Consider the following 17895-nt stretch of genomic DNA (forward strand, 5'->3'; position numbering starts at 1 on the left):
GTACACACACCTCCACAAACACACACACACACACACACACACACGGCTATCTCTCCTCCATCAAAAGACACAGCTGAGACCTGATAATCGTGCCAATGTTGACAGTCTGGGAGTCTCACACTTTGCACTGGGTCCCCAGACAGCTGCCAGAGAGCTCTCAAATCAATTTTTTTAAAAATTCTGCGTAGGATTTAAATTTGCAGTGTTTTACAAGTTAAAGAATGGAGCTGGAATCATTCTGACTTATTCCCCACCCTTTCTCAAATGAAACAACTCATCATTTTGATTTGGTTAGCGGATCTAAGTTAAAAATCTTTGCCTGCAGATCCTCAAAATGGTTTGTGTGTCTAGCTCTGCCTTCAATTCTGTCAGTGTCTCAGGAGGTAAGTTGTGGTCTTATGACAGAGATGTGTCCTGCACTTAGCTGGTTCACATTCTTGCCCTCTGGGGAGTTTATATTTGCAAACCATGTTGTCAAACAGATCAAATGCAGCTGGGATTACTGGAGTACTGTATATATAATGCAACCTGCTAGAATCTAATTCTGATATACTGAAACACCATTTGTAAAATCCCAGTTTTGCAATTTAGCTGCTTTGAAACAAAATAAGACTCGTACAATGAAATTATCAGTCACATACAGTGAGAATCTGAATCCTAATCTCCTGTTACAAATTTCCAAAAGGAAAAAGCAATCAAATTTGCCTGACAAACTACTTAAAAATGACTATCTACAGTCACAGGAGACTTTAAACAACAACGTGCATTTATATGGCACCTTTAAAGCAATAAACTGTTCCAAAGCACTGCACAGGGGCATTATCAGACAAACAAAGCAACATTAAAACAGATGTCCAAACATTTGGTCAATTGTGGTAATTTTTAAGGAGCATTTTAAAGGAGGAGCGACAGAGAGAGAGAGAGAGAGAGATGGAGAGGCAAGACCATTTATTCAGGGAGTTCAAGAGCTTAGGAACGTAGGAAATAGAAGCAGGAGGCAGCCTTTCAGGCCATCAGGCCTGTTCCACCATTTAACTAGATCATGGTTGATCTTCTACCTCAGCGCCATTTTCCCACACTATCCCCATATCCCTTAATATCTTTAATATCTCGAAATCCATCGATTCCCGTCTTGAAAATACTCAATGACTGAGACTCTGCAGCCCTCAAGGTTAGAGAATTCCAAAGATTCACCATCCTGTGAGTGAAGAGATGTCTCCTCAGCTGAGTCCTAAATGACCTGCCCCTTATTCTGTAACTGCATCCCCCTGGTTCTGGACCTTCCAGCTAGAGGGAACATCCTTCCTGCATCTACCCTGTCGGGCCCCCTGTAAAGAGTTTTGCCTGCTTCAAGGTGGCTGGAGTGACTGAAGGCATTGGCCGCACATGATGTATGCAGTAAGCAAGGGATGGGGAAGAGGCCAGAACAGCAGAAATGCAGAGCTGTTGGGCGGTTGTGAGATTGGAGGAGGTTGCAGAGATAAGAGTGTGGTGAGCGCATGGAGGGATTTGAAGACAAGGAGAAGAATGTTATATCTACACTGCTGCTGGACCAGAAGGGAATGTAGGTCAGTGAACACGCAGGCGATAGGTAAACGTGACTTGGTACGAGTTAGGACATGGGCAGCAGAATTCTGGATGGGTTCAAGTTTATGGAGGGTGGAAATTGAGAGTCCAGTCAGAGTTTTTTAATAGTTGGATTTTTAAGGAACAAAATGAGGGTTTCAGCTTCAGATGATGAGCTGTAAACGAAACAACATAAGTGGAAGACGGTCTTGGTGACAGAGAGTATGTGTGTTAAGGGTTTTATACAGAGGTGATTTCCTTGCCCACCCTCAGCCGAAAAGCCCTCTTTACTTGGCTGGGGGGCCCTGCAGCGAGTTAACAACTCAGGGCGAGACTTTCCGCCCCCATCCGAGAGGACATCTCGCCTCTGAGAGCTGCCGGCCAATCAGCCAGGCAGCAGCCCCCCGGGACCCAGTTCGCATCCCAGGGAGGAGTGGCCACTGCTGGTGCTCCCAGGCAGTCCCCAGTGTCGAGGAGCCCAGGGTTTTGCCCAGTGCAGTTTCCAGCCAGGGCGATGGTGTTGGGGTGGTTCGGTCAGCAGGGGGCATGGGGGTGGCAGGGGGCTGGTGGGTGATCATAGGGGGAGTGGGAAGTACTGCGAGGGGAGAGGTGGCCTCCATTTGGCACAGGGTGCCCAAACAAGAGGCACCCCCTCAGCCCGCTACAAGGTTGCCAGGTGGCGATAACACTTCCCACCCCTGGTAAAATTCCAGCGACCACAGGAGGCCATTTAACGCCTCAGCTGGCCCAAGGGCCGTCTGGCCGCCCACCACCTCCCCTGTTGCTGGCAAAATACCAGTGGAGGCAGGTAGGAGGCAGGCATGGCATCACCATCACGGCACCAGATTGCATGGAACCCTCCGCCTTCCAGTCTGACAGCCTGCTCCCGGAGGGAGCTGTGAAGTTCCAACCCACAGGGTTGGACGCCCAGCTCAGGATCAAATAGGCCAGCAAGATTGCAAAGAGTCTGGTTCAGCCTGAGACAGTGACCACGGACAGGGAAGGAATCGGTGGGCAAGGAAAGGTAGCTTGTGGTGGGGCTGATTACCATTTAATGGAATGTTAGACAAGCACCCTGTGATAAGGGAGGGGCGGACATAGGTTGTGGGAGCCATCAGCATGGATGTGGAATCTACTGCTGTGCGTTTTCTTATAATGTCAACGATTCTTCCGCTAACATAGGTCACAAGTTATTTTACAATATTATTCACTAACAATTACTGAGGTTGCTGTTTTCAGTGTTTCTGTGTTGAAACATAGGCTGACTAACAGCCCGACAGGCCCCAAGTTGTAAGCTCCTTCTGTGGCCAGAACCATCTCTATAACAGTTCATAGCAGGGGGTTAGTCCTACACTGTGGGAGAGTTTAATGGGTTCCCACTATCCTCACCTACCAGACTCAAGTATCTCACTTGCCATCAATCCAGAATTTGGAGCCAGAGGCCCGGTATCCACTGGTGAGGAGAGCCTGGATTGGGGTTTGAACCCCAAACCTTCTGACTCAGAAGCAGCACATGTGCCAGAGACTCACTCCAGTAACTGGTGGGCACATAATCGGAGCATATTCAGGTCAGATATCAGGAAGAAGGCCTTAACCAATATATTGGTGAAAAAAGAGACATGTTGCCAAAGTTTTTCATCTTGCACTCATCATGCTCATAATGTGGCTCAGTTACACTTCTAAATGTGACATACATTCATACACAGGCGCCCATTCTCCACAAGCAAAAGGAATATGCTCAAGCCTTGCACCTTTTTTTGAATTACCCAGAAACTTGGGGAGCCCATAGTTCCGTGTTGCCTTCGCCATGGCGACACCTCGACCAATCAGAGCTGATTTTCCAACCAATCAGAACCCATTTTTTTCTGTAGCATGAATGGTTGTGATTGGTCGAAATTTGACATCCTTGCATTTGTCCTGACGAGCGCAAGACGAAAAGCTTTGGCGACAGGGCTCTCTTTGCAACAAGATTCAAGCTCTGCGCTGCCGAGCGACTGTTTCGTGCCCGGGACAGAGCTGCAACAAGGAGCAAATTCCAGATAGCTTCATGATTAAATAAGAACGGGACAGGAGCCACCCGTCACATGAGTGTCACAACGAGGAAACATACCTGATGGGACTACGACCTAAATCGTGGTCCATGGCGTGCACCTGGCCCACTGTAGTTCCAGCTGGAGCGCTTTCGTTGACTTCCATGAAGTACACAGGCATGGAGAATACAGGAGGTTCATCCGCATCCTCCACAGAGATCTTGACGGTCGCCGTATCCTTGAAGGGGCCCCTGCTGACGAAGCGAGGATCAAAGTATACGTTGGCCGCCTCCACTTTCAGGGAGTACAACTTTTTGGTTTCAAAGTCCAGGCCCTGCTAAAGGTAGTGACAGAGACGAATTACTTGGCAGCGAGAACAGGCTGAGCTCAAACGAACACTGATGAATAGGCAGGGTACGGGGGCAACACCATGATGGATGTTAATAGCTGCGCTTATAGACTAACTGAGATGAAATATTTCATTCCAAATTCAAGCGACAGAGAGAACAAAGCACCATTTTTGTCATCCACCTCTACCATGTTCTCTGTGCATTGCAGTAAGATCTAGGTGCAGCTGTCTTTAGCTTCGATTTTACCTTTCAAACACATTAGTTTACATAGAATAGTATGAAACATACAGGATAAAAACACATCATTCAGCCGAATTGGTCCATGTCAGCCTCTATGCTCCAAACGAGCCTCTCCCCACCTCTCTTCATCCAATCCTATCAACATATCCTTCTGTTCCTTCCTCCCTCATGTATTCCACTTAAATGCATCCATGCTATTTGCCTCAACAACTCCATGCAGTAGCATTTCACATTCTCACCATTCTCCGGGAGAAGCAGTTTCTCCTGAATTTCCGAAAGCATTTGTTAGTGCCTATCTCCTATTTATGGCTCCTAGTTTTGGTCTCCTCACAAGTGGAGACATATTCTCTATGTCTATCCTATCAAACCCTTTCATAATCATAAAGATCTCAGTGATATCAATCCTCTTTCTCTGCAGAAAACAGCCCCAGCCTGAACAGTCTTTCCTGCCAGAGATAACCTTTCAGTTCAGTCCTGGCATCAATCTTCTACATCGTTTTTGCACTTTCACCAGTCCTTCTATATCCTTCTTATATATGGGGATTGTGCACAATATTCCAAGTATGGTCTACCCAATGTACCATATAGTTTTAACGTAACTTGATTGGATCACAAAATGATAAAGCACAGGAGGAGGTCATTTGGCCCATTATCCCTATGTCAGCTATCCAATTAATGCTAGCCCCCTTCTCTTTCCACATTGTCCTGGTTTTTCTTTCCCTTTCTATCTATAGATTGAATACCCTTTCCTAAGTTATTATTGAATCTGCTTCATCCACCCTTTCAAGCAGTGTCTTTCATAATCCACTGCTTCTCAATTCTATCCCTCTAGAAATGAACCCCATTGCTTTAGATCACACACCTGTCGCTGTGTCTTTTTCACCATGTGTGTACCTCCCAGATTGTTTGTGACATCAGTTACATCATTATTTCACAGGAAAATAATCCAAAATGAGGGGTTTAGAGCAACCGTGCTTAGGGCTGAACTTCGCAGCCTTGTTGTAGCCATGTTGTCAGGGACGTTGGGACCAAGAGGGGATTTAAGTCCAAGACATAGAGTGTCACCACGCACTTGGTTGCAGCACAGCCGCATCCTCACTTTATCTACCTTCCAGTCCTCCATTAGAATGAGTATCAACTCCAACACCCTGACCTCTAAGCCTGACCTAGTCCAACCAGAGGGCTGAGCCATAATCGATTCGATGACCCCAGTACCCACCTATTCCAATCGCAGCCCCTCAATCCTTAGCTACTCTGGGCAGCCTGAACCCCCTGCATAGTCCACTCTGTAACCTGAACCCACCTCAGCTGATGTGATACTGTATTTTAGCTGCTTCGAAAGTGCTTTCTGCCAACTTCGTGTTTGAATTGTTGGTAAACAGGTTGGTTGTCCTGGGATATACTCAATTTAAAATTTTCCAATCCTGGGCAGTGCAGAGGGTAATGGGTCCAGAATTGACCTTTGTACATCCTGGGAAGAGTGAGAGTCAAGTGAGGCTGTCCTTTCCTGAGGGACTTCTAGCATTCCTGACTAGAAAAGTGCTTTCATCTGGACTAACCCTAACGCAGATGAGGGTGAGACAGGGCTCAGTAGTGATGCCACACTTGGTCAAATAGCCCATCGAGATTCATCACATGGGCTTCTATGTGTCATAGAATTCTTATGGATGCATTGAAGCAAATGGGAGCGTGAGTTAGCAACTCTCATCAAAAGACGACACTACAGGAATACAAGCTGGGATAGTTTATTGCAGAGCATCAGAACTTTAGTCTGAGGGAACCAATCAATAAAAAGGGCAAAGATCACAGGATCTCTCTCCTAATTAATGCACTCCTCCAAGCAATGTCCAATAGCAGCAGATTTTCTTTCCTGACTAGTTAAAGCAACAGGGCCAGGGTTCAACTCCACATTCAGGCAGTGCCCTGGAGGTCACACATATCAGATAGCCACTAATAAATTCAGTAAGGCATTCGGGAGAAAAATCGTTACTCAGAGAATGGTGGGAATGTGGAGCTCGCTGCAGGGATAGCATCGATGCATTTGAGAGGAGGCTAGATAAACACGAGGGGGAAAGGAATGGAGGGGTTTTGTTGATAGGGTGAGATGAAGAGGGATGGGAGGAGGTTCATGTGGAGCAGACACATCAGCACAGAGCAGTTGGCTGAAGGGATATTTCTTTGCTTAAATTCTACGTAATTCTTTTGGGTCAAAATTTTAAAGCATGCAAATCCTTCAGTTTAAAAACAAAATGTAGAAAGGAACCTTTAAGACTAGAATGACATCTATCACGACTGATCAGGGTAGTAAAAAAAAACAGATGGTAAGATTAGCATGAATTTTACATACAAAGTGACAGCCCTAATTAGGATGATGTTGTGAAGAGCTGAATAATGGATTACATTGAGTTTGGGTCCATACACAGCTTTCCAAGGTCAGCCATGGTGTTAAACTTGCTCCAGCTGATTAAATAGAGCTGGCACAGGATTAGCTACAAGAGGCACATCTACAAGAGATAATATGACACAGTCCATGTCTGTCCTTCAGTTATAGATGATCCAGGATTTTAAAGCAAATTAATGCATCCAGCTCATTCCTGGCATTTACAAATCTCTCCATGGTCATGCCCCGTCCAAACTCTGTAACTTCCTCCAGCTCTGCTACTCTCTGACATCTCTGCACTCCTCCAGTTCTGGAATTTTATACATCCTGATTGCCTTCACTTCACCATTGCTGCTGTAGCATCGACTGCCAAGGCTCTGAGACCTGGAAGTGCCTCCCTAAATCTCCCTGCTTCTCACTCCGCCTTTAAGGCACTCCTTAAAGTTTATCCGTTTGACCATCTACCAGGGAAACAAATGTTTTTTACACAACACATTGTTATGATCTAGAACATGCTGCCTGAAAGGCTGGTGGAAGCAGATTCAGTAGGAACTTTCCAAAGGCAATTGGACAGGTTCTTGAAAAGGGAAAAAAAAAATGCAAGGCTATGGGGAAAGAGCAGGGGATTGATGCTAATTAGAGAGCTCTTACAAAGAGCTGGCACTGATATGATGGGCCGAATGGACTTCTTCTACATTGTATGTTACTCCCATTCATTGAAGTGAGGGAGGTCAATGTTGGGGGATGGGGTTATTGTTCATTTTGGATACAAGCGTTGAGCGATTCCAACTCACGCACAGGAAGCATCACTTAAATATATCCCTCGGAATCAGCAATAATCATCAGCCTCCACTGCAACAACAGAGGCAACAGATATAGCACCCTCAACATAGTAAAACATCCAAAGGCGCTTCAGAGGAGCGTAATCAGATAGAATTTGACACTGAGCCATTGTAAGGAAAAATTAGGGAAAATGTCTAAAATCCCTTGGTCAAAATCCCTTGGTTTTATGCAGCATCTTTGAGGAGGAAAGAGAGGAACTGAGGTTTAGGGAGGGAATTCCAGAGCTTGGAGCCCAGGCAGCTGAAGGCAGAGTCACTAATGGTGGAGCAATGAATTGGGGATGCAGAAGGGGCCAGGATTGGAGGAGCACGGAGGTTTTGGTGGGTTATAGGGCTGGATGAAGACAAAGATAGGGGGGGTGGCGGGGGGGTGGTGAGAGGGGTGGTGGTTGAGGTCATGGAAGGATTTTAAAACTGGATGCAGATTTGAAAATCAAGGCATTGCTTAAGCAGGAGCCAATGTAGGTGAGTGAGCCCGGAGGGTGATGGGTGAATGGGACTTGGTGTGAGTTAGGACACAATGGACAGCCCCGTTTCCCCCGCCAGTGTATCAGTGCGAGAATGGTTTATCCCCTCACGGATGCCATGATTCATATTGCCAATTTTGTGCCAGTTTACTCTCCATTCTGGGCAGTTTTGGGAGCTGTGGATTCTTGCCCAGTGGAACTCATGTGTGAGACTGCTGCAGATTTACTTGGCTGAGACTTCAGCAGTTGGCAGTGATAGATCTTTGTGCTATCAATCTGGCTGTGATTCAAAACTCCAGTCTCAGAAATACATAAAAAAAATAACTTGCATCCTATAACTAAAGGTCATCTCTCCTCCTTTCTGTTTAAAAATAGAATAATTTTAATAAAACATAAATTGTGCGAGAACATAAGGTGAAAGGGGGAAATAGTGAATCGTTCCCCACTTGAATGAAGAGAGGCCAAGGACTTAAGACTTGCCAACTCTGGCTGGTGTGCACTCCCAGAGGTTTCATCACATGACCTTCTGCCACAAACCACCCCTCCCGCCATTGGCCAATCTTCCAGGCACCCATTTCTCACAGCCAATTGGAATGAGAACAATCTTTGTCACTCCAGTGAGTTTAGCTTGGAAGGAGACAGTGGTGTAGTGGTATGTCCCTGGGCTAGTAATCCAGTGGCCCTGGCTAATTAGTGACATGGGTTCAAATCCCACCAAAGTAGCAAGTGGAATTTAAATTTAGTTGTTAAATCTGGAATTGAAAGCTCATCTCAGGAATAATAACTATTACCTGGCTCACTAATGAAGGAAGTCTGCCATTCTTACCTGCACTGGCCTGCATGGGACTCCAGACCCACAGCAATGTGGTTGACTCTTAACTGCCCTATGAAACAGCCACTCAGTTCTAGGGAAACTAGGGGTGGGCAATAAGTGCTGGCCTTGCCAGTGATGCCCACATCCCATGAAAGAATAAAAAAAGTCAAACAGCCTTTATTTCAATATTTCTGCAGCTAATCATAGATTCTTACAGCACAGAAGAAGGCCATTCGGCCCATTGTTCCTGTGCCAGCTTTTTGAAAGAGTGATCCAATTAGTCCCACTCCCCTGCTCTTTCCCCATCACTTGGCAAACGCTTTCCTTTCCAATTCCCTTTCTGAAAGCTCACATTGTTCCATCAGAATTCAAGGGCACCTCTACATTTAAGGCCATGCAATGAATCTGACTTCCCTCCCACCTTACAGGCAACAGTGACCTGGAGATTAATCATCGATTCTTGAAGACTCCTGGGCAATCCTAGAGCTTGGCAGCCATAGAATGGGCTGACTCCCCACTGCCAGGAATCAGCAGCGTTCAACCATCAGCTGGACAGACACAATGTGCAATCTGTTGATCAACACTCCTCAAGAATGAGACCCCTCAACTGGAGTGTGAAGCTGTTAAAGAAAAGCATACAGGATTATTGGCTTTATAACTAGAGAGAAGTAAGGAGTTTCCATGATACTTATAGAAATCACTGGGTAGGCCTCAGGCAAGAGTATGGTGTCCAATTCTGGGCATCATACTTTAGGATAGATGTCAAGGCCTTGGAGTAGATGGAGATGAATGTGGTAACCTGATGACCCTTAAGAAGAATGTTCTAATGAAAGATCACATGACCTTAGTATCCAACAAAAGAGTAGCGCGGGCTACCTCAGTAGTCTATAGTTAGACTCTAGTATAGAGAAAGGGTTTGAGTTGAAAGCACACAAGTGTAGCTGCTGAATGCCTTTGTAAATAAACAGAATGTGTTCCACCTAAGAAGTATCTACTGACCTACTCTGTCAATAGTACTAACCCGGCCACCCCACAGCAAGCAAGCAACCCGGATTCATAAGATCCAACAATGAGATTTACATGCCGAGACAAAGCACTTCAGTTATCTGAGGAGACTAAAGAAGCTGGAATTATTCTTCAAATAGAGAGGTCGGGGGGAAATTTAATAGAGATGTTCAAAATTATGAAGAGTTTTGATGGAGTAGATGTTTCCACTGACTGTTTCCAACGCCCTCTCCACCAGGCAAACAATCCCGTCCCCACTTCACTTAAAGCTTTGGTACCTTTTTCAGCTTGATAACTCCCTCCTGAGTCTGTGAGTCGGTTGCGATTTCAAAGAAATCTCTGCCGTCTCCATCAATGATTCTGTAGGACACCATCCCGTTCTCCCCAATGTCTGGGTCTTTGGCCTTTACCCGTCCCACCACTGCTCCTAAATCAGCAGCCTCCGAGATCGACATCTGATACACGCCTGAATAGAAATGAACAACACATGTCGCATTTACAATGGGATTTCTTACTTGGATACCATTAATTATCAATGAGAATTGGTGCCCCATTAATGACTCGGTGCAAACTGAACCTGGGCCGGAAAGCATCAATAGATATTGCTGTGGTGGTGCACATTTGTGCTAACTGACATCAAACTTCTTTTGGAACCCCAGCATAGTGTTTATGTTTCTGGGCTAATAATCCCCAGAACGTGAGTTCAAATCCCACCAGGGCAGTTTGATCATTTGGATTCAGTATCGAATATAAACACCTGGTATAAAAATGACAATGAAGCTGTCAGATTGTCATAAAAGCCCATCAGGTTCCCTCACTCATGGCCTTTAGGGCAGGAAGGTCCTCCTGTCCTTCCGCAGTGTGGCTTTCTGACTCCAGCTCCGCACCACCTGATTGACTCTTAACTGCCCTCTGAAGTAGCCTGTATAATGTCTGAAGTGTTTCAAGAAGGCCTACCACGTCTCTCTTAGGGCAATTAAGGATGGGCACTGAATGGCAGCCTTGTCAGTGATTTCTCCATCCTGAGAATGGATGAAAATGTCTCACCAGGAGGATGTTTATACTGGGTGCCAGAGGCTTCAGCCCATTGGGACAATGAAGGACCTGCGCCTGCACATACCCCACACCATCGAAGGTTTGGGGCCACTTAAGGATGGATGAAATGTTGCTGCTCCATTGTGTTAAGTGGTAAAATGCTAGGCTCAGATTTAGAAGGTCATGAAGTCAGCCACACACCCCTACCCCCCCCACTCCAGGAACTTCAGCACATAATCTATGCTAGCGCTCCCAATGCAGTACTGTGGGGAGTGCCGCACTGTTAGAGGTGTTATCTTTCAGCTACTTCATAACATTTAGTTTTGGAATCATTAACCAGAAAAAAAAATAACAATGCTTTGGGATCAGCCTCAATACAGAGGGCTGGCCATTCTTCGTGTGAGAGATTGGGCGCAATGAAACAGGTGGAGGCCCTTCAGCCCCTCAAGCTGATGGCTGATTAATATATTAACTCCCTCCACCTGCCTGGGCTCTGTAACCCTCAATACCTGAACAGGTGAAAAGATAAAGAGGAGCTTTCTTACTTTGTGGGAACTTGGGTGGGTTGTCATTGACGTCAGTGAGGGTGATTGTCACTTTTGTCGTTCCGGAGAGACCTCCCATGTGGCCGCCCATATCCTTTGCTTGTATCACCACAAGATATTCCTCCCTTGCTTCCCGATCCATGTTCGGAAGGGCCGTCCTTATGATGCCTAGAGAGAGGATAAGGGAAGGATCACCATTTCTGGCATTTGTACAGACACCGCTTTACATTGAGGAAAACAGACCTAGCACCCAGCTTGTTTTGCTGAATCAGATATTAAAACCCTCATGGTAGCAACAACATTAATTTGCATTTATATTCCACCTTCAACACAATAACATCTCTCGAGGTAAGCTTCACCGTGGTGTTTTCATACAAAGTCACGACGAACCACGTAAGGAGAGATGAGCAGAAGCTTGGTCAAAGAGGTAGGTTTTATGGAGGGGAGTGAGGCCGAGAGGTTTAGGAAGGGAATGGCAAAGCTTCCAGGCAGCTGAAGGCATGGCTGCCAATAGAGAAATGATGAAAATCTGGGTTAGACATAGTGCCAGAACTGCAGAGATCTTGGAGATTTGTAAATTACAGAGATACGAAGGGACAAAGCCATGGAGAGATTTGATGACAAAGAGGAGAATTTTTAAAATGCTATTGTAGCCGGACTGGGAGCAAAGGGTTGATTGGTCAATGGGACTTAGGACAAGGGCAGCAGAGGTTTGGATTGGCTCAAGTTTATGGGCAGTGCAACAGACCTGAAAATGTCTTTTTTTTTAATTTTCAAAACCGTTTTTGTTTACCACCCCTGCCCCCACACCTCTATCCTGAAGACAGTGATTGTGCTCAGTTCCAATTCCACGGACACTGGGAGCCTTTAGAATCATGGGACCAGACTGGGCAATGAATATTAACAGGCTGTTCGACTGCGGGGTCATTACAGTCAAGCCTCATCTATCTCTACCCAATTCCCAGCAGGAGTCCTGACAGTTAAAAGCAGGAATCCTGGCTATTGTATAATTTGCTTCTGAGGTGAGGTTGCAAACAGGGCACATTATAGGAACTCAACAACCACCCTGACTGACTCAACTTGTCTCAGGTGAGAAGAGCGACACTTAAATGCATTTTCAATAAAATCCCAACATTTGAATCTCCATATGGCTTTGCTTTGGCGATTGGTTCAACCATTTCTCATTCTTTGGAATAAAGATGTTCTTCCTGATAGATCAGAACAGGAAGAGGCCATTCAGCCTCACAATTCAATAAGATCATGGCTGATCTGTATCTTAACTCTATTTATCCAGCTTTGCTCCAATTCCTTTGATAATCTGACCAACAAAATCTGTCCATCTGCATCATTGATATCTCCAGTTGAACCTCTGCATCTCTCTTGCCTCCTTTGAGGCATTCCTTAAAACCTAATCCTTCTACTGACCACTAGTCTTAAAATCTACTTTTGCATTGGAGTCAAATTTAACTTCGATACCCGCTCCTCTACTGGACCTTGGGGCAGTTAACTACATAAAAGCCACTATAAATAAATGCAAGTTTCTGCTTGCAATCTATTTTGAACAATTTATTTCATGTGGTCCTATTGGCCTTCCTCACTTGTGAAGCAACCATTTCATATTTGTACATTTTTTAACATTTCACATCCCACATTGAAGTCAGCCATCATTCTTGTTAGCTGTAAAGCTTAAATTTCCCGGCTTCCTCTTGTCACTGCGTCAGGAGGTTGTGGGTTTAATTCCCATTGTAGGACTTGACCATAAATCCATGCTGATGCTGAGGGAGTGCTGCACTGTTGGAGGTGATGTCCATTGCATTAGATGTTAAATCACACTCCCACCCCTCCTTTTTGTGGAAGTTAAAGTGTCCCATGTTGCTACCCAAAGAAGCATGGGTAAGTTCTCCCCAGAATCCTGGCCAACATATGTCCCTTAACCAACAATACAACAGGAACAGATGGCCTGGCCATTTATCACATTGCTGTTTATAGGAGCTGGTGTGTGCAAATTGACTGCCATGTTTCCCTACATCACAACAGTGAATGAATCACACCGGGAATCTTCCTGTTCTGAAGACAATGCAGCAACACTGAACTGCATTTTCAATAAAACCCAGCATTTGGATCTCCACTTGGGCCTAATAATTGCCCAAACATTTCTCATTCTTTAGAGCAAAGAATTTTTTCCCTAATACACAGGAGTGTCAGGACAGGAGCTGGCTATTCAGCCTCTCGAGACTGTCCACTTTGAAGAGTCAGTTCGCTTAAAGAAAAAGTACTTCATTGTCTGTGAAGCATTCTGGGAAGCCCTATGGCCATCAAAATCACCAGCGAGATGGAAGTTCTATCTTTCTTTCTCTAATCTTTCCTTGTGGCTCATTCCCCTCCAATATGTGAGCGAACCCTGGAGATAAACATTCCGAGGAAGCCAGAGCCAAATTACTAAAGTACTCTTTTCACAGGCAGTTCCAAGGGCTGAGTGTAAAAGCAAATTAGTCCCACTCCCCTCATCTGAATAAATTATGCAAATAAGAAATGTCTGTATAACACTCTTCAAACCACTAGAGTGATATAAAACACAATGTTATATTGTTTATAAACTTTAAAAATTGCTTTACAGTTGCTCTGTTCCCACTCCTGGATAGTAATGAGGTTCAGTCTTATTTAATGCCTATTACAGCTCAACAGAAACTATATCGCTAACTACGGTTAAGGTTTCAAAACAAGTTTTATTATCATTTAGAAACAATGCTTTTCTCAGGTACTTATGATTTCATTTTATTCCACTACGTTTCAATTTTTCTCAGGAAAAGGAAGAGGACAGGTTGGGAACAGTTAGAGGATGGGGAAAGGGAAGGATTGAAGGAGACTGGAGAAAGCTGACAGATTGAGAGAAGGTGGAGAAAGAGGGTTTTTATGTCTGGGTAAATGATCTTGTTGGCCAACTGAGCTTTAGTTGCATGCCTTCCTATGTTCTCATCAATTGCTTCTTGCAATCAGTAACAGGGAGAGACTGATGTAAGAATAAACAATGCTGGTTTATTGAGACATAGGGCAGAGCACCAGATCATACGTGCTCACTCAGAAACCTCTAGGAATAGACTTATAGTTCCCAGTTGCCCACACTGTACAGTGATTCGTCAGTGCTGTCACATGATCAGTACAAATGCATTCTCTTAAAGGGACAGGGTATCTCACTTTACCGCAGGAACAGATGAAGAGAGGGTGGGGTAAGGGGGTAGATTGGAGAAAGGATGGGGAAAGGGAGGGAGGATAGAGAGGTGGTCAGAAAAGGGGGGAGGATGGAGAGAACTTGGGGGAAGGGAAGAAGGATGGAGAGAGTGGGGAAAGGGGAGGGGAGGGAGAGTGAGGAAAGGGAGAATATGGAAGAAGAGTGGGGCAAGGGAAGAGGATTGAGAGAAAGTTTGTTTGGAGGAGGATAGAAAGAGGTGGGGAAAGGGGGAGATGGAGAGATGATGGGGAAAGGGGAGGATGGAAAGAGTGTGAAAAGGGGAGGATGGCGAGAGCATGGAAAGGGGGAGAGACAGAGTTTAGGGTGGAAAGGCATGATCAAAGAGAAAGGTTTTGAGGAGATTTATGGAAATAGGGAGTCAGGTGGCAGGGGAGAAAGTTCCAGAGGGAAGGATTGTAATGATTTAAGCAATGAGTAAATATTGAACTTCCACTTTTAAAAGGAAATCATTTTTTCCCATTTTAGAAACTTCCAGCTTAACCATTCAGAGAACTGACGGGTGTCAAACACTAGCTAAGAGTGTGATTCATATCTGCCTGAGATTCAATCTTGTGGCAGCAGTGTAATTAGGAACAGGAACAGGAGTAGGTCATTCAGCCCCTCGAGCCTGCTCCCTCATTTCATAAAATCATGATTGATCTCTGCCACAAATCCATTTAGCTGCCTTTGATCTATATCTTCCAATATCCTGACCTAACAAAAATCTATCTTTGTCAGTCTGGAATGCACCAACCTTCCCTAGCACCCATAGCCTTTGGGGGAGAGAGTTCCAGATTTCTACTACCCTTTCTGTGAAGAATTACTTTCTCTTTTTACTCCTAAATAGCTGTGCTCCAATTTTAAGATTGTGTCCATTCGTTAGAGCCATAGAAAAGTTACAAAGCAGAAAGAGGCCATTTAGCCCATCATGACTGAGCTGGCCATAAAAAGAGAACAAAGAAGCTAGCCGCTTATTTCTAATCCCACCTTCCAGCACCCGATCTATAGCCTTGCAGGTTATAGCACTTCAGATGCAGATCCAGCTATCTGTTAAATGAGTTGAGCATTTCAGCCTCAACCACCAACTTAGGCAGTGATTTCCAGATGCCCACCCCTCTCTGGGTGAAAAAGATTTTCCTCATGTCCCCTCTAATCCTTCTATCAATCACCTTAAATCGATGCCCCCTGGTATTGACCCCTCAGCGAGGGGAAACAAATCTTTCTTGTCTACCCTATCTGGGCCCCTCATAATTGTGTGCACCCCAATTAGGTCACCCTCAGCCTTCTCTGTTCTAAGGGAAACAACTTCAGTCTATCCAATCTCTCCTCATAGTTGCAATTTTTGAGCCCTAACAACATTTTTGTAAATCTCCTCTGCACTCTCTCTCCAGAGCAATTAAGTCCGTCCTGTAATGTGGTGACCAGAACAGTACACAAAACTCCAGCTGTGGCCTAACCAGCATTTTGTACAGTTCCAGCATTATACCCCTGCTTTTGTATTCAATACCTCATCTAATAAAGGAAAGCATTTTATATGCTTTCTTTACCAGCTTCTCCGCCTGTCCTGCCACATTCAGGGACCTGTGGACATGCACTCCCAAGGTGTCTCACTTCTTCTACCCCTCTCAATATCCCCCCCTCTTGATTCCTGCACCAGAGGAGATAGTTTCTTTCTAATATCTACCCTATTGGATCCTTTAAACATTTTAACTACCTCGATTAGATCATCCCTCACCTCAGCCTTTCATTTTTTTTTAAATATTGAATCTTGGCATGGAAGCATCACTGGCAAGGCCAGCATTTATTACCTATTCCTGTTTGACTTTGTGGGCCACCTTGTTGAACCGTTGCAGCCCATTGGGTGCAGCTAGATGCTAACTGTAGCACAGTGGCTTGCTGGAGGACAGTTCGAGTCATCCACATTGCTGTGAACCTGGAGTCACATTTAAAACAGCGTACGAATAGCAGATTACCCTCCCTGAAGGACATTTGCAAACCAGACTTTTTTTTTATGCTGATCTGGTAGTTCCATGATCCTTAATGAGAGTAACATTCTCACCCAGATTTATTGTTTAATTGGATCTAATGTCCTCTAGCCACCATGGTGGGGTTTTGAACCCCTCTCTAGATTACAAGTCCAGCAGTATTACCACAATGCTACCATTCCTTCCGAACTGAAGGCAACTCAAGGTTTATGCGACACCACCTCATAATTTAATCCCAATGAGTCGGCATTGCATCTCTCCCAAGAACATTGCACCCTTCCTGACGCTCAGTGTCCAGGACAGAGCACAGTCTTCCAGATGCTGTTTGGCTGGGATTGCCAAACCTTTTGGATTATCCTGACAGCCTCGGGGGTTAAAAGATTACCGTCCAGGAATCCGCTGCAAGCAATTCACAGCGGCATTAAAATGAATGATGTTTTTGGTACTTCCTTTGAACACACTTTCTTATTAGTTATCAAGATTTTGGTCATGGGAATTAAATATCAAGAGTTGGCAAACAATAGTTCTTGAGCAAGGCATCTGTATAATTGACTTCCTTCCTTTGTCCAGCCGCGCTGAGGAATAGATTTCAACATTCCATCAGCCTTCTTGATACATTTCTCTGCCAGCCGATTAGTATTCAACGGTTGGTGTATCATACCTGTCTGGGGCTCAACAGAGAAGTAGGGCTGACCCTCAAGAATGCTGTACACCAGCCTGGCACTGTTTCCATAGGATGGGTCATCGGCATCTGTGGCTGTGACTTGAATGACAGAAGTACCTGAAAGAGAAGCAATGATCACATTGTCAAAGGGAGCGAGGAAGTGATAAATGGAGACCAGTGCATGAAAGACTGCAGAGCACCCAAACCCAAGCCTCACCATTCATCACGCTGTCAAAACCTTATACCTCTGGCTGTCAGCCTGGTGGTACAGGAGTTTTGTTATGAAACGTTTTACAAACTACATCAGGCAAGAAACTGTTGGCTCTTTAAAAAGGATATCGAGGCACTGGCAAAGTTGCAAAAAAGATTTACAAGGATAATACCAAACAGAAAGGCTATAATTATCAAGAAAGATTGATTGGCCCGGGGCTCCTTACCCTCAAAAGGTGAAGGCCAAGCAGTGAACTGACAGAGGTCTTGTAAAGATTCTGTAGGGGTTTGATTGGGTAGGTATAGAGATAATGGGCAGAATATAACGCCCTCCCTCATGGTGCGTCTGGCAGCAGGGGACATTTAATTGGGCGGGAGGTTGGCGGGTGAGAAGTTCGGCGTGGGAAGTGGTTGTGGCCTAAGTGACCGAGCTGCAATAGCCCAAACAGCAATTAGATCTGAATGTTCTAAAATTAGCAACCGCATGGGCAAAATAGAAAGAACCTATTTTTTATAGCAGCCTTTCACAATCT

General features: G+C 45.0%; 1 protein-coding gene across 2 annotated transcripts in view; it reads right to left on the reverse strand.

The window, feature by feature from the left end:
• Positions 1–17895, reverse strand: part of LOC121280109 (cadherin-11-like) — a 179326-nt gene that overhangs the window by 46511 nt on the left and 114920 nt on the right. Inside the window, exons 5-8 of one of the 2 annotated variants that reach the window (XM_041191756.1) lie at positions 17150–17269; positions 11275–11442; positions 9973–10160; positions 3677–3930 (exon numbers count right to left, since the gene is read on the reverse strand). In XM_041191756.1, the coding sequence (XP_041047690.1) occupies positions 3677–3930; positions 9973–10160; positions 11275–11442; positions 17150–17269 (730 nt within the window). Of the gene's footprint in view, positions 1–3676; positions 3934–9972; positions 10161–11274; positions 11443–17149; positions 17270–17895 lie in introns of both variants that reach the window. The other variant, XM_041191755.1, reaches the window with a different exon arrangement.

Source organism: Carcharodon carcharias, chromosome 7 (assembly GCF_017639515.1).
Source record: "Carcharodon carcharias isolate sCarCar2 chromosome 7, sCarCar2.pri, whole genome shotgun sequence".
In the NCBI taxonomy this organism is placed as follows: Eukaryota; Metazoa; Chordata; class Chondrichthyes; order Lamniformes; family Lamnidae; genus Carcharodon; species Carcharodon carcharias.